The sequence below is a fragment of the Bactrocera tryoni genome, unplaced genomic scaffold, assembly GCF_016617805.1.
Source record: "Bactrocera tryoni isolate S06 unplaced genomic scaffold, CSIRO_BtryS06_freeze2 scaffold_25, whole genome shotgun sequence".
Lineage (NCBI taxonomy): Eukaryota > Metazoa > Arthropoda > Insecta > Diptera > Tephritidae > Bactrocera > Bactrocera tryoni.
This window is the reverse complement of record NW_024395977.1, coordinates 30,998,517-31,025,923: the sequence shown is the minus strand read 5'-3', so window position 1 is coordinate 31,025,923 and position 27,407 is coordinate 30,998,517. Positions and strand designations below refer to the sequence as shown.

The 27,407-nt window shown below is 36.1% G+C and overlaps 1 protein-coding gene, 2 long non-coding RNA genes and 1 pseudogene across 6 annotated transcripts; 2 read left to right on the top strand and 2 right to left on the bottom strand.

The window, feature by feature from the left end:
- The first annotated feature begins 7,590 nt into the window (after nucleotides 1-7,590).
- On the top strand, nucleotides 7,591-9,948 carry LOC120780598. 3 transcript variants are annotated; one of them, XR_005705921.1, is made up of 5 exons: nucleotides 7,591-8,065; nucleotides 8,124-8,695; nucleotides 8,758-8,884; nucleotides 9,521-9,755; nucleotides 9,857-9,948. It is a non-coding gene; the product is annotated as an uncharacterized LOC120780598 (long non-coding RNA). The 3 variants fall into 3 exon arrangements; XR_005705920.1 differs by having other exon boundaries at nucleotides 7,591-8,266; nucleotides 8,323-8,695; XR_005705919.1 differs by having other exon boundaries at nucleotides 7,591-8,695.
- On the bottom strand, nucleotides 9,480-10,288 carry LOC120780599. Of its 2 annotated transcripts, none has more exons than XR_005705922.1 (3): nucleotides 10,183-10,288; nucleotides 9,843-10,028; nucleotides 9,480-9,749 (listed from the first exon to the last, which is right to left on the bottom strand). It is a non-coding gene; the product is annotated as an uncharacterized LOC120780599 (long non-coding RNA). The 2 variants fall into 2 exon arrangements; XR_005705923.1 differs by lacking the exon at nucleotides 10,183-10,288 and adding an exon at nucleotides 10,113-10,167.
- Nucleotides 10,289-15,212: 4,924 nt separating this feature from the next.
- LOC120780872 lies at nucleotides 15,213-17,059 on the bottom strand. The gene is made up of 2 exons (XM_040113106.1): nucleotides 16,679-17,059; nucleotides 15,213-15,813 (listed from the first exon to the last, which is right to left on the bottom strand). The coding sequence occupies exons 1-2, from the start codon at nucleotides 17,057-17,059 to the stop codon at nucleotides 15,247-15,249; spliced, it is 948 nt and encodes a 315-aa protein (XP_039969040.1). The 3' UTR covers nucleotides 15,213-15,246.
- Nucleotides 17,060-18,436: 1,377 nt separating this feature from the next.
- LOC120780271 lies at nucleotides 18,437-27,195 on the top strand (annotated as a pseudogene).
- The last annotated feature ends 212 nt before the right edge of the window (nucleotides 27,196-27,407 follow it).

Below are 27,407 nucleotides of genomic sequence, written 5' to 3'. Positions count from 1 at the left end.
TCGTCAGTCGTGAAGTCTTGGTCTACTCGGCTTACAGGGTGGCGATTGACCTGGAAAACCTGGAAATGTCAGGGAATTTGAAATTTCTGGAACAGTCAGTGAAAAGTCAAGGAATTTTAACTTGGGTTAGGGAAATTTATAATTTATTTTTTTATTATGTCTACAGCATTTTAAAAACTGACTATATGGAGAATTAATAATAAAAATGAAGTTTAACTTCTAACTAATTGATAGTAGTAGTCATTATTTGATTATCAAGAGTTATAAACATTTGATCGAAAGAAACTGATCTTTTATGGATAGTTGGAAATCTGAGAAAAAATATAAAATAATTGATAGTTCCAAATTCTTACTCAATTCCGGGTATTAGGTGTAAATTATAGCAAACAAAAATTATTTTTAAAATAAATAATTTACAATTATAACGAATTTTTGAATCACAATTATTTTTTGTAGGCTCTGGAATTTTATTTTCGGTCAGGGAAAAATCAGGGGATTTCGGAATTAGTGTTCAGTTGACACTCTGGTTTATCGTTACACGAAACGCACTCAACAGTGACCTATTTTGCTGTAAACCTCTCAAACGGCGAGCGTATGTATTTTACAGAGGCAAAACTGCAAGACCGAGTTGCAACACCGCCTATTACCACACTCTCCGCATTTTTCCGTCTGTGCCCAAAAGACGAGTTTGTTCAGACGTTATTCTATGTAATATCGCCAAAGGCTTCCATGTGGAATGTGTCACGAAAAGAATGGAAACATCGAGTGCAGGGGACACCCATCGTCGGTTTGCCTGGTGTGAAAGCCTAAGATACCTTGAGTAGTATGTTTATCGTACACTTCTTCTTCTTCTTAATTGGCGTAGACACCGCTTACGCGATTATAGCCGAGTTAACAACAGCGCGCCAGTCGTTTCTTCTTTTCGCTACGTGGCGCCAATTGGATATTCCAAGCGAAGACAGGTCCTCCTCCACTTGGTCTTTCCAACGGAGTGGAGGTCTTCCTCTTCCTCTGTTTCCCCCGGCGGGTACTGCGTCGAATACTTTCAGAGCAGGAGTGTTTTCGTCCATTCGGACAACATGACCTAGCCAGCGTAGCCGCTGTCTTTTAATTCGCTGAACTATGTCGATATCGTCGTATATCTCGTACAGCTCATCGTTCCATCGAATGCGGTATTCGCCGTGGCTAACGCGCAAAGGACCATAAATCTTTCGCAGAACTTTTCTCTCGAAAACTCGCAACGTCGACTCATCCGTTGTTGTCATCGTCCAAGACTCTGCACCATACAGCAGAACGGGAATTATGAGTGACTTATAGAGTTTGGATTTTGTTTGTCGAGAGAGGACTTTGCTTATCAATTGCCTACTCAGTCCGAAGTAACACCTGTTGGCAAGTGTTATTCTGCGTTGGATTTCTAGGCTGACATTGTTGGTGGTGTTTACCCTGGTTCCTAGATAGACGAAATTATTTACAACTTCAAAAGTTATGACTTCCAACAGTGACGTGAGAGCCAAGTCGCGAGTGCGATGACTGTTTGTTTGATGACAGGAGATATTTCGTCTTGCCCTCGTTAACTGCCAGACCCATCTGCTTTGCTTCTTTGTCCAGCCTGGAGAAAGCAGAACTAACGGCGCGGGTGTTGAGGCCGATGATATCAATATCATGAAGAAGTTGCTAAACGTCAGCTTACACAGCTGTTTTAGTTTTGCGGGTATACCAAATTCAGACATCGCGGCATAAAGGCAGCTCCTTTTCGTGCTGTCGAAAGCTTTGAAATCGACGAAGAGGTGGAGTGTGTCGATTCTCCTTTCACGGGTCTTTTCCAAGATTTGGCGCATGGTGAATACCTGGTCGGTTGTTGATTTTCCAGGTCTAAAGCCACACTGATAAGGTCCAATCAGTTTGTTGACGGTGGGCTTTAATCTTTCATACAATACGCTCGATAGAACCTTATATGCGATGTTGAGGAGGCTAACCCCACGGTAGTTGGCGCAGATTGTGGGGTCTCCTTTTTTATGGATTGGGCATAGCACACTTAAATTCCAATCGTGGGGCATGCTGTCGTCCGACCATATTTTACAAAGAAGCTGAAGCATGCTCCTTATCAGTTCTTCGCCGCCGTGTTTGAATAGCTCGGCCGGCAATCCATCGGCCCCTGCCGCTTTGTTGTTCTTCAGGCGGGCAATTGCTATTCGAACTTCTTCATGGTCGGGTAATGGAACGTCTGCTCCATCGTCATCGATTGGGGAATCGGGTTCTCCTTCTCCTGGTGTTGTGCGTTCACTGCCATTCAGCAGGCTGGAGAAGTGTTCCTCTCCATAATTTAAGTATGCTCTGGGCATCAGTGACTAGATCACCTTTGGGGGTTCTACAAGAGTATGCTCCGGTCTTGAAACCTTCTGTAAGCCGCCGCATTTTTTCGTAGAATTTTCGAGCATTACCTCTGTCGGCCAGCTTATCAAGCTCTTCATACTCAAGCATTTCAGCCTCTTTCTTCTTCTGTCTACAAATGCGTCTCGCTTCCCTCTTCAGCTCTCGGTATCTATCCCATCCCGCACGTGTTGTGGTCGATCGTAACGTTGCGAGGTAGACAGCCTGTTTTCTCGCCGCTGCGACACGGCACTCCTCGTCGTACCAGCTGTTCTTTTGCACTTTCCGAAAACCAATAGTTTCGGTTGCAGCTGTACGTAAGCAGTTTGAAATGCGGTCCCACAGTTCCCTTATACCGAGTTGTTGACGAGTGCTCTCAGAGAGCAGGAGTGCAAGCCGAGTAGAAAATCGTTCGGCTGTCTGTTGTGATTGCAGCCTCTCGACGTTGAACCTTCCTTGTGGTTGGTGGCGTGCGTTTTTTGCTGCACAGAGGCGGATGCGAATCTTGGCTGCAACAAGATAGTGGTCCGAGTCGATGTTAGGACCTCGGAGCGCACGCACATCTAAAACACTGGAAACGTGTTTTCCGTCTATCACAACATTATCGAATTGGTTGGTAGTTTTTCGATCCAGAGACAGCCAGGTAGCTTGATGAATCTTTTTATGCTGGAATCTAGTACTACAGATAACCGTATTTCGGGCCCCGGCGAAGTCAATCAGCCTCAACCCATTTGGGGATGTTTCGTCGTGGAGGCTGAATTTACCGACCGTAGTGCCAAAGATACCTTGTTTGCCCACCCTGGCGGTAAAGTCGCCAAGCACGATTTTGACATCGTGGCGGGGGCAGCCTTCATAAGTGTGCTCCAAGCACTCATAAAAGGCATTTTTGGTTACATCGTCCTATGTTGAAAAACCTCGCTTTGATGCGGATTGTGGCTAGACGTTCATTCACCGCAGTGAATGATAGTACTCGGCGACGGAGTCTCTCTCCCACCACGAATTCTAGACCAAACTTGCGCTCCTTTATATGGCCACTGTAGTAAATGTCACAAGGACCTACTCGTCTCTGTCCTTGTCCCGTCCATCGCATTTCTTGGACGGCGGTGATGTCAGCCTTTGTTTTTACGAGGACATCAACCAGCTGGGCAGCGGCATCTTCCCAATTAAGGGACCGGACATTCCAGGTGCATGCCCTTAATTCGTAGTCCTTCTTTCGTTTGCCATGGTCGTCATCAAAAGGGGGGTCTCTCATCCGAGGCTGGTTATACTTCTTCACTGGGGGTGTTTTTTTACGTGGCGGGTCCCAAACCCAGCGCACAACCCTATGCAGGGGATGTTTCGCCTTCTCACTTTAGCTCGCCTTCAAACGGATGTTCTTAGGCCACCCAGAGGATACTTGGTCAAAGACCGGAAGTAGTGAGCTGCTTGAGCCATGTGTAAAAGAATCGTTTCTGGCCACTCCCAAGTGAATGGCGATCACTTGCGTGAACTTCTACACATAACACAATTTTATTAAGACGCCATGTTGTGCTGGTCAGGGACTACGTTGAGAGAGCTCTTTTTGCGATTATTTTGTAAGAAGATTGTACTCGATTACAAAGATAACACTAGCCCGATGGCATAATATTTAAAAAAGCGCTGAAGCTTATTGAAGGTAAACTTTTGCAAAGTTTGGAAAATTACTACCCGATTACAGTATTCCTGCTCCACAAAACAAGGACGAGGCGTCCACTGATTTAGTCAAAGAGCTTGGTTAGGATACTGTAGCTTTGGGAATTGCAGTCAATCAAACAGAGCCCCCGTTACCACCGGAGCACAGGCAAATTTTCATTTTAATAATAAATCGCTTAGATAGCGAACACACGAGTGAGCTATGAATATTTTAACATTGTTATTATTTTATATGTAAATGAGAAAGTGAATTACATTATACTTTCAGGAGCTAAGAGATGGAGTCTTGATATGCTGCCAGACAGCTGCATGAACAGCTTAACTGCTGAAGATTTTCGTCTACTATTAAACGCCGTTGGAGACATAAATGTGTCCACCTTGATATCATATACAACTTTCAATGATGAATCCAGTGAGGGATCTGACAAGCTCCTGAAATTTGAAAGGTGGTTTTGGAGCATTGTAGAAAAAATGGGTACTTCAGAGCGTCAAGATTTGGTAATATTGATTTAAATATTAACCAAAAATAGTTGTATTTTTTTGATAATAATTATATATCAAATATAAGATTTATTTTTGGACCAGCACACCTGCGCTATCAGCTCCTTCTTTCAGTAACTATTAGACCAATCGATAATTCTTTTTTACCTACAGGAAACACTTGTATATGTTTATATACATATATACCTTTATATTCTACCAAAACCATTTTACGTAGCAAATTACTTATGGCCATTAAATCGAAAAACTTTAGTTTTGTATAAATTTGGAGATGAGCTTTTAACTAGAGTATAGTTCTACAAATTCCATTTATATTAATGGCGAAATTGATATAACTAATTTATGTTTTATTGTACGACATACTTATTTATTATAAGGATATATTTTAAATTGTTTGTAAAATTGATTTTATTTCCACTTACAATTTGAAGTGGAAATCTTAATTTATATAAAAAAGTTTATATACATTAATGATTATCAACATTTATAGAAAATAAAATGAGATTCTAAATTTTGAAAGGAGTATAGTAGTAACGACATAGCAACAGTCGTTTCTTGTCGTTGTAATAATTGAGAGCAGTATAAAAACGAGAGAATGAATGTTCACATAAATTGTTTCAATTTAATAATTTTATTTTCCAAAATCAGGAGTATTAAACAAAATGGATTGGGGTACTCACAACCCGTCGTAAAGCATCGTAAAATCGTAAAATTATAAATTTTTACACTTGTTTAAAAAAATTGTTGTTGGATTTCATACAAAAATGAGTTTACACATTTACAATTCTCAATGCTATGTTTTCGATTCGTTATAACTTATAACTTTATGAGACTTGTGAAAACCCTAAATATTTCTTCACAATTTTAATTTTTCCGCCGTTCTTATGTCTTATTAAAATACTGGAAACCCGTGTCGTTAAAAATTCTGAATTGCCCGGTAACAATTTTCAATAAACTTCTTAGTGCAAATAAAATAAGGCGAAGTCACAAGACCTGTGCGCTGCTTCAAATGTTTGGAACCCAAGCAGTAAAATGATAAAAACTGCTTCAAGGCACAGAAGACTAGTCTGCGGACAGTACAAACCTCCAAGTAGTGACAATAAGTGGATTAAAGAGAAAAGCTCAAAATAAAAGCATTCACTAGAATTATAGGCACTTGAGATTGCTCGCATTTACATTACCATGACTATGCTAACTCTCACATCAGACCGTCTGCCCATAATTTCTCACTATTACGGTTTTCAAAGCAACTGCATTTTGGTTGAAGTTTTGAAATTCACTATAATGATTTTTAACTCAACTCGTCAAAACAAATTTCGGTTGAATTATGGTCAACCTTCGACTTTTTTCTTAGAGAATTTCAGCTGCTAACAAGCAGTTGTAGTTAAACATGAATTATTTTAAGACTTATGAATATGTAATAAACATTAATTAAAAGCCATAAGCATACTGTCATTTCTAATTGAATGGGGAATCCTAAAGTTAAACGTGTAAAAATTATCCATATTTCTTCTCTTCCTCTGCTTCCCCCTGTGGGTACTGCGTCGAATACTTTCAGAGCTGTAGTATTTTCGTCTTTTCTTGAAATTGTTGACAAAAATAAAAAAGAAATTAATAGTTTTACTGTCCAGTTTTAATTAGTTACGCTACAGATGGGTAAAAGTTAGCTAACCGGTTACCGATTGATTATAAGTAATTAATGCATTCTTTACCCGATAGGTAAATCTAGCCTAGGGAAAAAGAAATATTTCTCTTCTCTCTCTAAATGTTGGTATGAGAATTTTACTGATACTGAAAATAGTTTGTGTAGTTATTGCTATGGTTACCTATGTTTTACAGAAAACTGGTGCATCGGTTACGTCGCCACATGCTGTAGGTTGTTTGTTACTCATTGGTTACCACTACCTATCGTATCGGTTACATTTTCCCTTATAACTAAAACAATTGAAATTCTTATTTTATTTTTTGAAATTTACATATTTATTCATAATAATTTTACGTTTCTTTCTATTTTTTACAATTTTTTAGTAATTATTTTGGGTTAGCTTTTAAATATTAGCACTTATATATAAACAAATATTTTACAAACTTAATTTTTCTTGTTATAATCATTTTGGCCAACATTTATATATTTACTATATTATCATTATTTCTTTTAATTTATATATAATTTATATTAATTGTGGTACTTTGTTTAATTTAGTATAATAGTTACATTTCTGGGTGTTGTGGAATCTGATAGTTGTCGGAATCAGAATTGAAACCGATCAAAAAAAGCAGTAAGTGTCATGAATTCAGACATTATTGGTTTGATATTCGAAACAGAATTTTTATCGGTTTTGGGTGTCACAGAAACCAATTTTATCGGTTTTGCTGTCAGAAACAAAGCAAGAAGATAGTCGCACACAGATTTGAAATGTAAGTTAAGAAATCGAGTTATTTTATTGTTACGAATTGATTTATCTTTATTTCTATAGAAGAAAACATAAGAATAAAGTACGAAATGTCTTAGTTATTGAGTTTTGGAAAAAATGCGGATATTTAAGGGGGAGCCGCTTTAGAGGCTTGATGTTTTTTTTTTGGAGGGAAAGAAATAATTGATTAAAGCGAAATTTCTAGGGTTTATAGTTATATATTTAAACATCACCCGAAAATTTTTTGGATACGAATTCTTTGATATTCTGCCTTAGGGAAACAATTGCCCGATGCATCTCGCGTATGCATTTGTCGGACGGCGGAAAGTATGCAGGTCGCAATTTCAGTCGGAAACAAAAAAATTAAAGAGATTCACATTTGTCAATAACTTATATTCAAGTTAAGCTAGGAAATTTTAAAAAATAAAAAAGTGGTTTTTGACCAAAAAATGTTACTTTATGTTGCTTAAACATATGTTCAAACTTAAATTTTCTTAATTTTTTTAGTTTAAATAGAAGATAATTTAATGCCAAAGATAATAAACTTTGTCGCAATTCCATACGATTAGTTTTTTTCAATCCTGCCCGATAATTAAGAAAAATCGTAAAAATGAAAAACCGAGTCAAAGTTTTCGCTTTCTGCCCAAGCGCTCATATATCGCTCGGTCACTATTTCCCTTCTATATAGCTTCGACAATATTTCGAATTCTCATTTATAAATTCCATCCATAAATGTTATCTCTAAAAATCTTTTTTCAATTCAGAACTCAATAAAAACTTTAATAGGATTGCTTCCAAATGTATTCATTTATCCAGATTAAGAAGCAGAAGAATACTCTTAAATGTGTACGTTATTAACTGTTCGGAGTTTGCGCCGTACTAAATTTTGTGAAGATAGCTTGTCAGTTAAAAAAGGTTTCCATACCAGAACTTGATTTTCATCGGAGCTGTAGGACTAAACTTTCGGTCTGAAAAAATTGATATTGATACATATAACGCGAAAATTCTGCTAACAGAATCGCCTAAGAATAAAAGGAAAATTTTGAATTGAATTTACTAAAATCGAATGAACATTGCCGATCTTGATATCACACGATTAGTGGGATTCTGTAAGCAATCTCTTGTTTCTATTTGAGACATTTTGACCAGTTACTATTCACAATATAGTCTCTATCCTCAAAATATTGTCTCAAATTTTGTCAGCTGGTAATAAGCAGGTCGCAAACGTATTAAGAAAAGAAAAAACAAGCAATGGACGAGGAAGTCACTGCTTTTTAGTTAATTTTACAAACTTATGAAAATGAAGAAAGGTACGTATCATTTAATATCAATGAATATAAAAATATTATTAATTTCTTTCAATTAGAAATGTAAACAGGAGAAATTTGGCACACTTAAGGAATAGTGAGGATCCACTTTTATTGGAGGATGCAACATTTAGAAAATATTTTCGTTTTCCGAAATCGTTGTGTTGGGACTTTATGTAGGAATTGAAACCTCTCGATAATCGTTTCCGAAAGTCCTTTTGAGATTCGGATGAGTGTTCATGCTTTTAAATTTAGATTTTTTACTAAACATTGGCTCATACCAATACTGCATTGGAAATAGCCATTTATCTGCCATGAGTCAACCTAGCATATCTCGAAATGTAAGGCATATATGCAAACTTGTGTTGGAACAAAAAATGCGGAAATAAGCTTTCCAAATGCAACAGAGCACTACAACAGAATTAAAATGGGGTAAAGTATATATATGTGAGTTAAAGTAAAACAAGTATATAAAAACATTAAAATATTTCTAGTTTCCATAATAAGTTTGGAATAAAAGGAGTGATTGATGCTATTGACTGCACCCATGTTGCAATAATTGGACCGTCTTCGTCGTCTAACGTTATTCCACATGAATACATGAACCGAAACGTAGAAGCGGTAGGTTAAAATATTATTTTTATATATGTAATATATGTACATTAGGGTGTTTTTTTTTTTTGAACTATTAATTTTTTTCATTCCCGTCACGAAATTTCCTTGGAAATACCCTAACAAAAATTCCCTGAAAATGTTAGCCCTTAATATTAAAGCCAAGGCCTGTAAAAATTTTCCATAGAAAATACACTACAATCTTGAGGTTTTATCTTTAAATTCCTACAGATCAAAGGTATTTTATGGCATCGCTTTGACTTTAGACGTATATTTCTCAGAATTGTTCACTCTACAAAAGTGCTCAGTGCAACAGAGACCTAACTCACAAAAGGGGCTCTAAACCCGATTTTTCCAAGAATTTCGCATTTTTTTGTATATATCTCGTAAATGACAGGAGCTATAGAAAAACTGTACACAACGAATTTGTAGGAAATTTTATTTGCCATAAAAAAAACCAAAATCGCTATCAATAATACTTCTGGAGATATTCAGCTTTTTAAGTAAGACTGTATGCAATTTTCATAGATTTTTTAATACATACCATACCAGACTTCTTCTATATGTATGTACATAATAAACATTAATAGGAACAACTTAAAAATATCTTCTTACACATATATTTATTTAATTTTTTTTAAACAGCTTCCGACTGCTTTAAAATAGCTCTTGCCATATTGTTTAAAGACTCCGCAACATTTTTGAAGCATTAATGTGATGTCTCCCTAAATTTTGCCTCTTCGTCGCTTCTCCTCTTCATCGTAGCCATCATGCCAGCAAACATTTCTTGTGAAGTCTGCATTCGAGTACGTGAAATTGATGGCATCTCGCTTACTGAAGGACTTTGTGGATCTATATTTATTATAATGTCGTTCTAAACGTAAAAATAAAATATCATTCCATTTCATTTACTTATAAAAAATAGGTTTATAGACACATTATACGGAAAGATTTTATTTAATCATACCTCTACTCCAATAGTTGGGACATCAGGCAATCTATCAACCACGGTCTCCCTAAGGTTTTCATCGACCGCTCTTCCAACTCGGAGGAATGAATTTCTTGTATTGGTGCTCCGCCTGTCAATATACATATTATCTACTTTCGCCTTTCTTGCCCTTAAGGGAATCTGGTTTTTCCAATGGTTTAAACACTGTAAAATAAACAAGATGTTAATCACAATTGAAATAAATTTATATAAATAGAAGTGTATATTAGGGAGGCAAACGTGATGGACCTTTCAAAGCGTTTAGCTGCGTTTTTGTGGAGCTTGATACTAGCAAATATTTAATTTAACGTTTACTTACCTTTGTTTTCCATTTTTAATGTATTGACAATTCACTTATAGAGATCATCACAGATAATAATCGATTGTTGGTGTTTATGTTTTATACAAAACTTAATCAGGTAAAAGTAAAAAATAAATCAATTTCACATCAATTTTAGCTATATCGTATTTCAAAAACAACATTTTATTTTCATTTTTATTGGTAATTAAACTTTTTGACTGCGTTAAAGATAATTTAATATTTATTATCAACACTCTTTTTTCATTCAGGTTTTATATATAAGTTGAAAAACGTTTAGTTAGTTTTTATAAAAAAAATGTTTTCCGGGAGCTATGATCCTTTATGGAATTCCGCTTAAGAACTAAAGTTTACAATTAATTATACCAGTGGTCGGCATTTCTTAGCACAATTGTGCAAACTAACTTCACACTTCTTCAACCTGCTTCTGGAGAAAATAGTTCGAGCTGCAGAACTAAATAGAGAAGGTACCATCTTCTATAAGAGTGTACAGCTGCTGACGTATGCCGCGCCGTTAGTTCTGCTTTCTCCAGGCTGGACAAGGAAGCACAGAAAATGGGTCTGGCAGTGAACGAGGGCAAAACGAAATATCTCCTGTCATCAAACAAACAGTCGTAGCACTCGCGACTTGGCTCTCACGTCACTGTTGACAGTCATAACTTTGAAGTTGTAGATAATTTCGTCTATCTTGGAACCAGCGTAAACACCACCAACAATGTCAGCCTGGAAATCCAACGCAGGATTGCTCTTTCCAACACGTGCTACTTCGGACTGAGTAGGCAATTGAAAAGTAAAGTCCTCTCTCGACGAACAAAAGCTAAACTCTATAAGTCGCTCATAATTCCCGTCCTGCTATATGGTGCAGAGGCTTGGGCGATGACAGCAACCGATGAGTCGACGTTACGAGTTTTCGAGAGAAAAATTCTGCGAAAGATTTATGGTCCTTTGTGCATTGGCCACGGCGAATATCGCATTCGATGGAACCATGAGCTGTTCGAGATATACGACGTCATTGACATAGTTCAGCGAATTAAAAGACAGCGGCTACGCTGGCTAGGTCATGATGTCCGGATGGACGAAAACACTCCAGCTCTGAAAGTATTCGATGCAGCACTCGCCGGGGGACGCAGAGGAAGAAGAAGACATCCACTCCGTTGGAAGGACCAAGTGGGGAAGGACCTGGCTTCGCTTGGAATATCCAATTGACGTAGCGAAAAGAAGAAACGACTGGCGCGCTGTTGTTAACTCGGCTATAATCGCGTAAGCGGTGCCTACGCCAGTTAAGAAGAAGAACTTCACACGTACGCTTACGCTCTATCGTTCAGTCGTTGTCGAGCCAGCAACGAATTAACATCGCGCAAGACTATAGCGCAAAACCAAATATGCCCTGCGAGAAATATTTTATGATTCTAAATGTCTTTGGTGCCATGCAATGCCTTTTATGTTCCAAGTCTTTTAAAGATAATAGGGAATATATCCTTAAAAGAAATTTTGTTAATTTTCATCATACTCTTAATTACTTATAAAATTTGCTTAATTTTAATTCCAACAGTGACAGATCCTCTCATGCCGACCACTGAATTATACTTAAATCTAGACCAGTGGCATGGATAATAGGACACGAGACTCTCGCATTGGCTCTCATTGGCTCTCATTTTTCTCCAAACGCGTTCCCTGATTATTTGACAGCGCAGGAGATCAGTAAATTTCGATCAGCTGATTTCAGAAAAGGCGGGATGCCAGAAGTAAACCGCTATAATTACTTGACGAAATTGGTGTGAAGTGAAATTTCATTGAACTGTGCGAACATATTTTGGCAAAATAAATGTTTATGTAAATTAATTAATGATTTTGCATTTTAGCATTTATATATGTGTGTATTTTCAAAGTGTTTAATTTTGTGTTTTGTATAATTTATTAAATACCCAATCTAATATTTTTCAGCAGTGGCATCATTGGCAAATGTTATAAAAAATTCGAGTTTTGACAGCTCTCTCTCGAATCAAAGAGTCTCGTATCATATTATCCTTGCCAGTGGTCGGCATTTCTTAGCACAATTGTGCAAACTAACTTCAAGTGCTGAACACATAGAGTGCGACAGACTGCAAACTACATCTGTCAAATATTAAAATACACACGATCTTATGGACACTGCACGGCTGCAGGCCGACAGTTGCCGTTCTCGCTTACTTCCTAAATTTGCCAACGACAGTAGGACGACAGTAGAATAGAAGATAGAAAGAGGAGGTAGAGTGGTGATGCCACTAATATGTAAAATGTAAAATAATTCACAGCTCTAACAAACTTGAAGTTATTTTACAAATAAAAGCATAAAATAGCTCTATTATATCATTTGTAATAACAATTGATAATTTAAAGCAAAAATATTTACCTATTTACTTATTTTTTGCATAAAAAATTTCACTTAGTATGGCCACAACGAAATTGTGTACATACAAAATGGACAACTGCGTTGTTTTGTGTACAAGACAGGCATGCAATGCCTTTTATGTTCCAAGTCTTTTAAAGATAATAGGGAATACATCCTTAAAAGACATTTTGTTAATTGTCATTATTCTATTAATTATTTGAGCTTGAGATCGACCATGAGTCAGGGTAGACTGTCCAATCTTGCGATTCTCTCAATAGAATGTGAAACTGCTTCAACTTTAAATTACAGTGATATGATATGTGATTTTGCAGCGATCAAAGCTAGAAAAGTGCATCTTTAAGTCCTATCACTATTTTTAAGAAAGATATAAGCCAAAAGATATAAGACAAATTCAAAGACCGAAGAGTATTCGAGTAAAAATTAATATTTTTCATTGTTATTCAGATTATTACATTCTGAATGTACAATTCTTTATCTTTTATAAAAAATTTTGCAAAAAAATTTGTTGAAGTATTTTTCTGAATATTAAAAAAAAGCGAAGATCGTTTACGTTGCGCCCGGGGCGACGGCCCCTTTCGCCCCCTCTAGCTACGCCACTGATGCATGAGATGATACTTTTTAAATATTTGGGGTGTTAACTAGTCCCCCTTGAAATTCCGAATGAACGTCCCCGCCCAGTGGAACTTGGAAAAAGTACTTCTATATTTCATTAGTTTTGAAAGTACTTATTGGCTATGGAAGATGAAAGTGATTACTTCGTAAATTGATGGTATGCCAATGAAGAAAATGTTTATAAATTTAATTCAACCTCGCTACTAAGCCGCTTACGATTTCAGCAAATTGTATGCTTGTACAAATCTCTGTTGTTGTATTCTAGCAGATCAATTTAAATTTCACTTGAAAAATAAAACTCATTACCAACCCCAATACGATTTCAGCAAATTGTATGCTTGTACAAATTTCTGTTGTTGTATTTGATATGTTGAATTTTTTTTTCAAGAAGTAACAGCATTTTTTGGTAAACGTTCTCGTCCATGAAGTTATTTGTCACTTTAAAGAAGAATTTTGTTTGTGGGTGTTGCAAATAAATTAAGCAATAAATATAAAGTGCATAGAAATAAAAGTGGAGATATATATACATATATAGTTATCAAGGTAAGTACTAACATCAAATTTTATTAATCATTAAATTTTATTAAATATGTTATATACATGTACATATCGTACATACTAATAATATTATCAGATGATACGCAGTTTCGGCAAACGTCATATAAAAAGATTAGCAGCTGCGCATTTAGCTAGAATGCAAAATGTGCAAGCAGAATCTACAAGCAATGATATATTTATGGAAAGCATTTCCAATGAAAACGAAATATTTATGGAAGACATTTCCAATGAAATTGATGATAGTAAGTTAAACTCAACATAAATAATCTTTTTTTTTTAATTACCACGTGTTTGTTGTTTTCTAGATAATCCAAGTTCATCTAACTTAAAAAAAAATGATTTAAAATATAAACTGAAAAAGTGGTACTTTGAGTACAGCCCAAGTAGAAATTCAGTAAACTCATTATTATCAATTTTGCAAGATGAAGGCTTGGATATCCATTTGTTGTTACATGGTCTAATAGGACAAAACGAAAAAATTATTGTAAAAGGCGTTCATCCTGGCGAATATTTCCATATAGGCATTAGCTATCATTTACAAAAAATTTCTGATAGGATTAAAAACATGTCTGAAATAGTGATAGATATAGGCATTGATGGTCTTCCTTTATTTAAAAGTTCCAAAAGGTCGCTATGGCCAATATTAGGCTCTATAGAAAATATGCAAGAAAAATATGTATTTTTAATAGGAGCGTTTATCGGTGGCTCTAAACCTGTAAGTGTAGATCAATACCTACATGACTTTAATAATGATTTAAAAAAAATAATGCAAGAAGGAGTTCTCATCAATAAACAACCTATAGCTGTAAAGATAAGAGCATTTATTTGTGACGCCCCTGCAAGAGCTTATGTTAAGCGGCCTTTACACGGTCATTTTTGTATGAAGACATGGTAGGATGCAAAAAAAACTGGTTTTCGTTTAAACGGTCAAACATGCAATCATACTTTATTCCTCTATTATTTGTGAACGAAGCAACATGGCACGTGCATTAGTTGCAGCACTTATAATTGATATTTTAGAAGAAGGCGAAGTGAAACAAAAAAAGCAAAAAAGACAGAGAAAAACTTGGGTAAAGGAATGGCGATCAAGAAGACCAGTTTTTTCACATATAAGTTTATTAAAGGAACTTGAACAGTCCAGCCCGGCGGACTACACAAATTTTCTCCGAATGGATCCTTCTGTATATAGGGAACTTTTGGAAAAAGTAACACCTTATATAGAAAAACAAAATACTATTATGCGAGACGCAATTTCGCCTGATGAACGTCTCTCTGTAACATTGAGGTATTTGGCAACTGGAGAGAGCTACGAAAGTTTGAAATTCCAGTCGTATATTTCAACTGCAAGTTTAAGCAACATAATTATTGAGACATGTGAAGCGTTGATTAAAGTTCTTAAAGATTTTATTTCAGTAAGTATACATATGTATATATTAAACAAAACAAAAATGAAATATTTCTTTAAATCAATAAAAATAACAAAAATAAAAAGAAAAGTTTGCTTATGAATAGTCAGAGTCGTTCAACAAGTCCGTAAATGTCTGATATTCCGTGTTGTTTCCGTATTGTTGAGTATTTATGGTTTCCTGTGGTTGTATGTTGATGCTGGAAATTTTTTGATATTGCTGTGGCTGAACTGTTCTATGAAGTCTGATGTGCTGAACTTGCGGTTGAGGAGTAGATATAATTTGCGATGGACTCAGAAGCGGGGGAGAAATTAAGTATTGCGGACGACTTTGCAATGTTGTTGAATCAAAACATGTTGACGAGTTGTCACTATAAGAAAAAGGTGTTGATGAGCATCTTGTGTTAGGTACGTTGAACATCTGATGGGAATTTTCGTTCAACCGACCCAAAGCTCCTTGGTACAACACCTCCACAATGGTTTTATTGGCAAATTGTTGATTAAAGTCAAGTTTCCTGAAGAGGACTTCCCAAGTCGAACTGAAGGTACTTGCATCGTCATTGCGTCGCGTCGAATCTTCTAAAGCTTTGACTGCTTTAATAAGCAACTGTTGTTTTTCTTTTTTACCAAATTCTCCTTTGTCTTTTTTGGCGCAAGGTGCAATCTGAAAATAATAAATAAAAATAAAAACTATTATCTTTCCAGTTGCCGAAAAGTGAAGAAGAATGGAAAACGATAGCTTCTGAATTTTATGAACTGTGGAATTTCCCGAATTGCCTTGGCGCTATCGATGGAAAACATGTAAACATTACGAAACCACCGCATTCTGGATCATACTATTTCAACTATAAGAAGACTTACAGTATTGTTTTGATGGCCATAGTCAATGCAAAATATCAATTTTTAATGGTGGAACCTGGAGCAAACGGAAGAGTTTCCGATGGTGGTGTTTTCGGAAATACTATATTTTCGACTATGCTTGATGACGGAAAGTTGAAAATACCTTCCCCAACAAAACCGTCTGGTTTTGAAAAAGAGCTGCCGTATGTTTTTGTAGCAGACGACGCTTTTGCACTAAGCGAACATTTTATGAAACCCTATAGTCAAAGTGGTCTAACCCAGCATCAACAACAATATAACTATCGTCTCTCACGGGCAAGAAGAGTTGTAGAAAACGCGTTTGGAATTATATCTTCCAGATTCAGAATATTGCTGACTACAATACATTTATCTCCCGAAAAGGCAACGAAAATTGTTTTAGCAATTTGCTATTTACACAACTTCTTAAGCACAAAAAGCAGTGAATATTATCTTCGAATGATAAATGATGTAGGTGAAAAGTCGGTACCTGCTTTGATGCAAATAGAAAAAACCACAAGTCGGAAGAGTACTACCAACGCCAAGAAAATTCGAAACTCATTTTGTGAATACTTTAATGGTGTTCGATCAATGTAATTTTGCATTTCGTTTTATAAATAAAAATAAGTATATGCATAAATAAATAAAAATGTCCTGTTCGTTTTACTTACGTCTTCCACAGTCGTGTCCCCATTTTCTATTGATGACATGCCAGTCATCTGTGTTTCTTGCTCTTCCAAAAATGCTAGGTCATGAAAGTACCACAAAGATGGTATATATATTTCATCAATTCCTGCTCCAGACTTCTCACTTCGCTTAATTTTTTTTAATTCACGTCGATAACATCCGCGAAGTGAGTTTATTTTGTATTTTAAACTTTCCAAATTTGCTTTTGGATCTATCTCCTTATATTTTTTTAAAAGTGCTTCATAAGCAGCATTCTTCTTTATTTTGTTTTTGTACTCCTCGCTTTTCACTTTCCATACTTCTGGATAGCTTCGATAAATTTCAAAGAAGTCCTTCCACAGTTCTACGTTTATCCGTGACGCCATTACACTTCGATGTTTGCTTACAACTGAAAATATATACTGCGTTCATGATGCAAGCGTTTACACTATAAAACATGTTCATAACAACATCATGTTTTTAAAAATTTTTATAAACCATCGCACATGTATGACGAACACGAATTTATTATGTTTACACGCTCATTCTTCTCATCACGCCGCACATGCTTGCAAACTTGAATGACCGTGTAAAGGCCGCTTTACAGGGGTTGTAGGTCACAATGCTCATTATGGTTGCCACAAATGCACACAGAAAGGGAAAACAATTGAATATGTTGTGGTTTATAGCACAAAAAGGTGCGATGAAAGGACGGACTTAGATTTTAAAAATCGTGTGCACTCAGAACATCATAATAACATGTTTAAAAATATTCCTTCAGAACTCGAAAAGTTTAGAATAAAAATGGTATCGCAGTTTCCTCTAGATCCCATGCATTTATTTGATCTAGGAGTAACAAAAAAAAAATGCTTTAGGCACTTTTATGCCAAAAGAATTTTCAAGAAAACCAAGAAGACTCGATGAATTAAAATTCTGGAAGGCAACTGAGTATACTGGCCCTATTGTTTTGAAAGGCATTATTAGTGATAAGCTTTACAATCATTTTTTAATTTTGCATTGCCCCTATCGTTTGTTATGTTCTAAAAAAAGCTATTTTGATAACTTGGATGTAAGCGACCAGCTATTAAAGAAATTTGTAATTATGTTTCCCCAGCTCTACTCTGAAAAGGCAGTTACTTGTAATGTACATAATTTGCTGCATTTACCGCAGTGCATAAGAGAAATAGGGTTTATCATGGGCTTTACTGCATACAAGTTTGAGAATTTCATGCAAGACATAAAAAACAAAATTAAATGCCCAACAAGAGTTCTTCAACAGCTTAATAATTTATATGTAAATGAAGTAGTAGTGTCATCAAAAAGTCCAGTGGTTGGTTTTAAAACAAATCGTTTGGGAGAAATAATTTCATTTGAAAGCCATTTTTTTTTATCAACAATTCAACCCAATAATTACTGCTGTATAACTCCTTGCATTCCCTTCAAAATTAAGGAATTTAAGCAAATAGATGATGAGAAATATATAGTGGGCAATAGAGTTTTGAACTTTGATAATTTTTTCACGCAACCAGTCCAATCTTTGTCAGCATTAGGAATAGTAATAGTGAATAAAGATATATGTTCTGATTTAGAAATATTCAAATTAAGTGATATAAATTATAAATATACAGCTTTGCCTTATGGAGAACAAATCGTCATGATGCCCATTCTTCATAACGTCATCTGGTAATATTTTTATACATTTTAGATATCTAATAATTTTATATGTTTTAAATGAAAATTGTTACACTTATATTTAATTGCAGATGTCTTTATTTAAGTCGCAAATCCCCGATTCTGATTTCTTTATCGCTTCTAGCGAGTTTACCAATATAAATACAACGAATAACACTAAATTAGAAGGTAATGTCAGTAACAAAGTTCATAATTTCAATGTTTTTAATCAAAATGTTTGTGTTTATTAGAAAAATTTGATATCATTATAGCCAACCAAAACATCATAAAGTGACAACAAGCAGAGACGTTGGCGATGTTTAAGCAGCTATTTGAAAAAGATGTAGGCTCCTATTTAACGAGAAGTGTGTTCCCGTTTTCCAACTTGGAACCATTAAAAAAACTGAATGCAGATATAGTGGCAGGTTCCAGTGCAGACTATGTAAGTTGTCTATATAATCCCTTAGTTTCACTATTTGACTAATAAATATTATACCTATTTTTCTATAGATATTCGGAGTAATATCGCGGAAAATCGCGTTAGAGGTGCAAAACGTTGACGCGGCGCAGTGTAGAAGCGAAAGTTGGTAGCGAATTCACGTGTCGAATTGCTTATAACGAATTGATGGGCTTTCCCATTGCCGCTTCCTTTTGTGAGTTGGGTTGCGTACGAGAGTGGTGTGCTAAATTGGTGATGTGTTGCAATGTCATCAGCTGTGGTGAATTAAGCTGGCGTATTAGGATGCTCATTTAACCATCCTGGGCCCCATAGGCGAATATTTTGCCTAGTTTTATACATAAACATATATTGTTGCACGTATTTCGCCGTATTTCTGATGGAGTGGCATGGATTTGACAGCAAAAGTATTTATTAATGGCGTTGTAATATTGTCATATTTATTCGTGTATGGTGAAAACAGCTTTTGGTTTAAAATATAGCACATGTACATATTTGAATATGAATACTAAAATGCAAATAGATGCTTAAGAGAAGCAACTTCATTTTGCAGGTTATTTATTATTTGGCTTTTCAATGTTATTGGCAATGGTTGCAGTTTTTTTATGATATTTAATTTATGATCGGCTAAAGAAGGATTGGAACTCCACGTCTGGCTCAGATGTGGCCAGAATGGGTACTCCTTAGACCTGGTGTTAGGACTGTGACAATAGAGGGATCTTGCTTGGGAGTGGCCGTGAATAGAGAACGTCTTTGATTCGTGGAGTAGATAATTTTGTATACTTAATTTGAAGCTTTGTATAGCTGATTTCCATAACTCACCCATATGAGGAGCGCTTGGGCAGATGCGATAAGAGCGACCTGAGCTTTTGTAAGAGTAGGTGCGTCAATGTATCGCTTTGGGAGTATGGTGATCTTTTAACTTCCTTTTTGATTTTATTTTTTTTTTGAAAATTAATGAAAATATCGATTTTTCGACTTCTGGAGACAATTTTGTTATATTTTACAAATATATTTAAGTGCGTATGCACTAATTTAAACGCCAAAGTAGCGCGCCACATAACTTGAGATTTTTAAGCAGGATTTTTGTATCATTATTGGCGAAAGCCATCCTGCGGGGCCGAAAGTTTTATGTGCTGTTAATACATATATCGACTGTCAGAGGTAACTCTGACTTTATTTTTTATACCTTTATGTGGGGTATTGCAAAATTGTGGCTATAGTGGTTGTCGTACGACGTACCGGCCATTATTTGATCGAGTACGTGGGACGGCATTTCAAATTCCTTACGCACAGCTGCAACCGAAACCATTGGTTTTCGGAAAATGCAAAAGAACAGCTGGTACGACGAGGAGTGCCGTGTCGCAGCCGAGAGAAAACAGACTGCCTACCTCGCAACGTTACGATCGACCACAACACGTGCGGGATGGGATAGATACCGAGAGTTGAGAAGGGAAGCAAGACGCATTTGAAGACAGAAAAAGAAAGAGGATAAAATGCGTGAGTACGAAGAGCTTGATAAGCCGGCCGACAGGGGTAATGCTCGAAAATTCTACGAAAAAATGCGGCGGCTTACAGAAGGTTTCAAGACCGGAGCATACTCTTGAAGAACCCCCAAAGGTGATCTATTGACCGATGCCCGATTAGCCTCCTCAACATCGCATATAAGGTTCTATCGAGCATATTGTGTGAAAGATTACCCACCGTCAACAAACTGATTGGACCTTACATGGTGGCTTTAGACCTGGAAAATCAACAACCGACCAGATATTCACCATGCGCCAAATCTTGGAAAAGACCCGTGAAAGGAGAATCGACACACACCACCTCTTCGTCGATTTCAAAGCTGCTTTCGACAGCACGAAAAGGAGCTGCCTTTTTGCCGCGATGTCTGAATTTGGTATCCCCGCAAAACTAATACGGCTGTATAAACTGACGTTGAGTAACACGAAAAGCTCCGTCAGGATCGGGAAGGACCTCTCCGAGCCGTTCGATACCAAACGAGGTTTCAGACAAGGCGACTCGCTATCGTGCGACTTTTTCAACCTGCTTCTGGAGAAAATAATTCGAGCTGCAGAACTAAATAGAGAAGGTACCATCTTCTATAAGAGTGTACAGCTGCTGGCGTATGCCGATGATATTGATATCATCGGCCTCAACACCCGCGCCGTTAGTTCTGCTTTCTCCAGGCTGGACAAGGAAGCACAGAAAATGGGTCTGGCAGTGAACGAGGGCAAAACGAAATATCTCCTGTTATCAAACAAACAGTCGTCGCACTGTTCTGCAGAAAAATTCTGCGAAAGATTTATGGTCCTTTGCGCACTAGCCACGCCGAATATCGCATTCGATGGAACGATGAGCTGTACGAGATATACGGCGACATTGACATAGTTAAGCGAATTAAAAGACAGCGGCTACGCCTCACAATACCGATCTACTTTAGTTTTGTTTAATATTTGGGGAAGTTTCCCTATCTCTTGAAATTTACTTAATTGTGAATTAAGGCATTTGGCTGTGCAGCGTTTGAGCTGTTTGTGCCTTTGAGCAACATGGAGTCTATCGGAAATTTTTTGAATTTGGGGTTTCGGGATTTGCTTTTGCAATTAAACCCGTAGTTCTTTGTGAATAAACGCTTCTTTGAGGTGAAATGGGATATCTGCTGTAATGAAGCATTGAGTTGTGTCTTTAGTGACAATAGAAGCAAATATATTTGCTTTTGCAATTTTTCAGATTGTGTGTATGGGACAAGCAGTTTGTACAGAGTCTTTTTGATCTGACAAAGTTGTTCCTTTCGTTAATATTTAATTTTTTAAACTTATCGCAAGTTTTAAGCATATGCCCTTTTGTGCATAGTTCGCACGACGTGTGTTTTTTCTGTTCGGATATGAACAAGTGCGTTTTGTGAAAGCTTTTGTTTAATTTTTTGTTGCTTCTAGCTAGGGGTCTATTGAAGCTTCTATTTTGGTCGTGTTTAATGATCTTAGTTTTGATTAATTTTTCTTCTAACCTTTCCGCAATTTCATATTGGGTTGTGAGAAAATCTTTCATTTGTTGCCACGTTGGGCACTTTTTTGGTGATGAGAGCGATTGCTCCCATAGAAGTAACGACTTTTCTGGTAATGCGGCGGCGCAAATGTTCACCAGAATTGGGTCCCAGCTGTCTGTGGGAATATTTAGTGTCGATAGTGTCAAACAATTTGAAACAGTGGATTCTAGTTTGATGAATTCTACACTTGTTCCTTTCTTAATTTTTGGCAAGTTCATTAGTATCGTTACTTGCTTATCGACCAGTATTCTGCCGTTTTCATATCTAGCTTTCAAATTATCATCATTAAGTGCGAACTGTTTTACTATTATGCCTGCTTGACCTTTGGTTTTGTATCTGAGGTGATACAATTTTTGCGCATGTGATAATTGAGGATGGTTTATGTACACGGCCGTGAACATCTCCCGGAAGGACGGTCATTCTTCATAACCTCCGTAAAAGGTTTCTGTGTCACATGCGGGCACCTCGAGGTGGATGCCTGAACTTGCCTTTTGACTGTCTACGAGTATTTGTGGTAGCTCTACCCTACTGTGGAGAGTAGGTTCAATCGCTTTAATGAGCTTTAGTTGATCGGAGATCATTGCTTTTGTTTCTTCGAAATGGTCTAAGCAGTTTTCGTAAATATGGTAAGCCGATGATTTAAAATTATGTGGCAAGTCTGAATCGTTCGATTCTAGTATGGCGTCATGAGCCGCTTGAAGGCGAGTCCAAAAAGTTTTAAGATTTTGGCTCTTTATTTCTAATTACGGTTCAGAGTTTTCGTGAATCGGTGAAGAGGCAAATCTGCAGTATCTTGTTAAACTGTCACTTTCTGAAATTAATTTAGCAACCTGTTTTGAGCGTGTAGCTCCTGCAGGTGTATTTTGATTAGTGTCGTTATTAACCATTTTTGCGAAATAATATTATTTATTTATTTAATTTTAGCTTTAAGTTTAAAAATATCCGCACTTTTACTTTATTACCACCTTTTACGTCCTTATGTTAGTATTTAGATACACCCTAATACTTGGACTTGTATGTATGTATGTGCTTATGAAAGTACTTATGTTTAGTGCAATTGAGAGCTCACTGAACAAGTAAGGAAGGGCTAAGTTCAGGTGTCACCGAACATTTTATACTCTCGCATTATAAAGTGATAATCGAGATTTCATTATACGTCATTTACATATTTTTCAAATACCGTATTTTTGTAAAGTTTTATTCCGCTGTCATCATTGGTTCCTAATGTATATATATTATACAGAGAAGGCAACAGATGGAATTCAAAATAGCGTTATATTGGAAGAAGGCGTGGTTGTGAACCAATTTCCCCTATATTTTGTACATGTCATCAGGGTGTTAAGAAAATATTATATACCGAATTTCATTGAAATCGGTATAGTAGTTCCTGAGATATGGTTTTTGGTCCATAAGTGGGCGAGGCCACGCTCATTTTCAATTTTTAACAAAAACCCTAGGTGCAGCTTCCTTCTGCAATTTCTTTCGTAAAATTTAGTGTTTCTGACGTTTTTTGTTTGTCGGTTAACGCACTTTTAGTGATTTTCAACATAACCTTTGTATGGGAGGTGGGCGTGGTTATTATCCGATTTCTTCCATTTTTGAACTGTATATGGAAATACCTGAAGAAAACGACTTTGTAGAGTTTGGTTGACATAGCTATAGTAGTTTCCGAGATATGTAGAAAAAACTTAGTAGGGGGCGGGGCCACGCCCACTTTTCCAAAAAAATTACGTCCAAATATGCCCCTCCCAAATGCGATCCTTTGTGCCAAATTTCATTTTAATATCTTTATTTATGGCTTAGTTATGACACATTATAGGTTTTCGGTTTCCGCCATTTTGTGGGCGTGGCAGTGAGCCGATTTTGCCCATCTTCGAACTTAACCTTTTATGGAGCCAAGGAATACGTGTACCAAGTTTCATCATGATATCTCAATTTTACTCAAGTTACAGCTTGCACGGACGGACGGACGGACAGACAGACATCCGGATTTCGACTCTACTCGTCACCCTGATCACTTTGGTATATATAACCCTATATCTGACTCTTTTAGTTTTAGGACTTACAAACAACCGTTATGTGAACAAAACTATAATACTCTCCTTAGCAACATTGTTGCGAGAGTATAAAAACAAAGGAAATGTAAAAAATTAAAAGAGAAAAATTTGAAAATAGAAGAAATAAAACCAGGAGCAATATTAATTTCAGGAAAAACAAGTAAGGAAGGGCTAAGTTCGGGTGTCACCGAACATTTTATACTCTCGCATGGTAAAGTGATAATCAAGATTTCATAATACGTCATTTACATATTTTTCAAATACCGTATTTTTGTAAAGTTTTATTCCGCTATCATCATTGGTTCCTAATGTTTATACTCGTATTATACAAAGAAGGCATCAGATGGAATTCAAAATAGCTTTAATAAAGATATTAAAGTGAAATTTGGCACAAGGGATCGCATTAGGGAGGGACATATTTGGAAGTAATTTTTTTGGAAAAGTGGGCGCGGCCCCGCCCCCTACTAAGTTTTTTGTACATATCTCGGAAACTACTATAGCTATGTCAACCAAACTCTACAGAGTCGTTTTCTTCAGGTATTTCCATATACAGTTCAAAAATGGAAGAAATCGGATAATAACCACGCCCACCTCCCATACAAAGGTTATGTTCAAAATCACTAAAAGTGCGTTAACCGACTAACACAAAACGTCAGAAACACTAAATTTAAACGGAAGCAATGGCAGAAGGAAGCTGCACCCAGGCTTTTTTAAAAATTGAAAATGGGCGTGGCCTCGCCCACTTATGGACCAAAAACCATATCTCAGGAACTACTAGACCGATTTCAATGAAATTCGGTATATAATATTTTCTTAACACCCTGATGACATGTGCGAAATATGGATTAAATCGGTTCACAACCACGCCTTCTTCCAATATAACGCTATTTTGAATTCCATCTGATGCCTTTTCTGTATAATTTATACATTAGGAACCAATGATGATAGCGGAATAAAACTTTACAAAAATACGGTATTTGAAAAATATGTAAATGACGTATAATGAAAGCTCGATTATCACTTTATGAACTTGGCCCTTCCTTACTTCTTGGTACATAATTTTAATCTTGGGAATACTTTTCATAACTTACATAATATTAAAATTCAAAAAATCTCGCGAAATTCCCAAACCAATCGAAAATGTGCAATTGCAAGAAGTCACATACAATGCTCTTTTAGATCAAATACATAAATTAACCCAAAATAATAGTGAATCGGGGACGATTCATCTTAGGAAGGGGAGAGTTAATGACAGCCTCCACACTTTTCTTTACACTTGTAGTTGTGCGGCCTCATGAATTAAAATAGAATTCGATATAATTTTTCCGTTCACATTAGAATAAACCATTCTTATCTAAACAATATTTGTAGCCCTCACAAGAAGGCATAATAAAATCAAAACAGAACACTTAACGTTCTGCCTAAAAATGTTGAATATGACATTAATGTAAATTGACACTTTCTTTGTTCTAAACTCAACCAATATGTAATAACATTAAGTAAATAATAAGTAAATGTATAAATATTAGTAACTTGTAAATAAAGATTGGATTTTGTCTCCGGCGATACAGTCGACACGACGTGTTTTATTTTCTCTGCGCGTTGGCAGATAGAAGAAATATATATTTTTTTTCAAATTCCCGCAATACGGGAAATAATTTACATACTTATATGCATAATGTCATTTAAAAGAAAAGCAAACGATACGACTCCCTTTATTCTTCATCAAGGGTTTTTTGAGGGGATAATAGACATATATATACGTGTGTAAGTCTGTACGTATTCGGGCCTTTGATGTCAATTCCTCTATTCCACCTCTTCCTTCAGTATTTCAGCTGCCTGGTTCCTTGTGCGTGTTGTTGTTTGTAGGTGTGGTTATATCTTTTTAAGTTCGCGCCCGTTGTATGTTGTTTTTTGTACACTGATTTATTTAATTTTTTGTTTTGGTTTACACGCACTTTTAATATGTTAATATTTTTATTTTTGCTTAGTTTGAAATTTTATCCATATTTCGTCGACTTGTCAATATATGGATATATTTTATGTGTCACTGCACTATTTTTCTTCTGTTTCCTTGTTTTTGTCACCAAACATTGAAGAAGAAAACAAATTTTTGTTTTTACATAAAAATTAAGCTTTAAAAACCTGTAAATACAATAAAGTTTAAGTAATTTCTTTTAAATCCGTGAAACTTTTATTTTCGATTTGTCAGTAAAGCTCAACATATATGAATTTGTTCACCCTAACGTTTTTGTGACTTAATTATGTGAGCACTAGTGTATGCACATTTGTGTATCACTGTATTAAATAATCTATATAAACATGTTTTTTTCCTGTTTTTGTTGGTGTCACTGCACTGCTCTCGTTTTGGTTTTTGTTCACCGCACAATTTCTTTTTTTTTTTCTTGTTTTAATTTTTCTCGATTTTTTTTTGTTTCAATAATCCATAGTGCCTCTCACTATGGCTCGAAGGACCATTAACAATTTGCTGCCAAATTTGCAAACAAACTTACTATTCACTTTCACTTTAGTAAATAAAAATGCGTACGGACCTAAAAGGCACAAACCATTTAACTTTTATTTATAACATAAATGTATATTTTATAAAGTTATTTATTATAAATATCGGCGAGATAAGCGGTGTGACTTCAATTCGGAGTAATATCTTCCGATGCTGGCGATCGAGATGCCGTGGAACTGGAAAATCGCGTTAGAGGTGGAAAACGTTGATGCGGCGCAGTGTAGAAGCGAAAGTTGGTAGCGAATTGACGTGTCGAATTGCTTAGAACGAATTGATGGGCTTTCCCATTGTCGCTTCCTTTTTTGAGTTGGGTTGCGTACGAGAGTGGTGTGCTAAATTGGTGATGTGTTGCAATGTCATCAGCTGTGGTGAATTAAGCTGGCGTATTAGGATGCGCCAGTTTTACCAGATAGAGGGGATGGATGCTTAACTCATTTAACCAATCATTAAAAATATAATAGGCAAAACGGGGATTATTAAATCTATTGAGGGTATTTTCGAAAGGAGTCTTATTGTTGAGTTGAACTACGATGGCATTCATTCCAAATACTCCTTAAAGGAATGCAAGGGGTTAATCGACTGCCTGTTTGGTAAATAATTTTAGAAAGGAAAAAATATATACATATTTTCTAAAATTTTTTATGATTTCAGAGGCATCAATGAAAGAAGGATATTCCCATGGCGAGTTTGTTAAAGACTTGCGACAAGCTTTAAAACTGGCGAAAAATCGTCATTTTAAAACAAACTCCATATTAAAATCTAAAAAATAAAATATTTAAATAAAATAAATGGTGTCCACTGTTTCTGCTATTGGTAGGTTTATGGTAAGTAGTTACTAGTATGTTGTAATATTGGGGGGAAAAGTACTTCGAAGCACACGAAATATTAGGTTTATAGTAACTACCTACTGAATTAATCAAAATTAGGTGTGGGGAAAGTACTTTCCGTCATATGAATTCGTAAGCGAAGTGGAGGTCCTTCG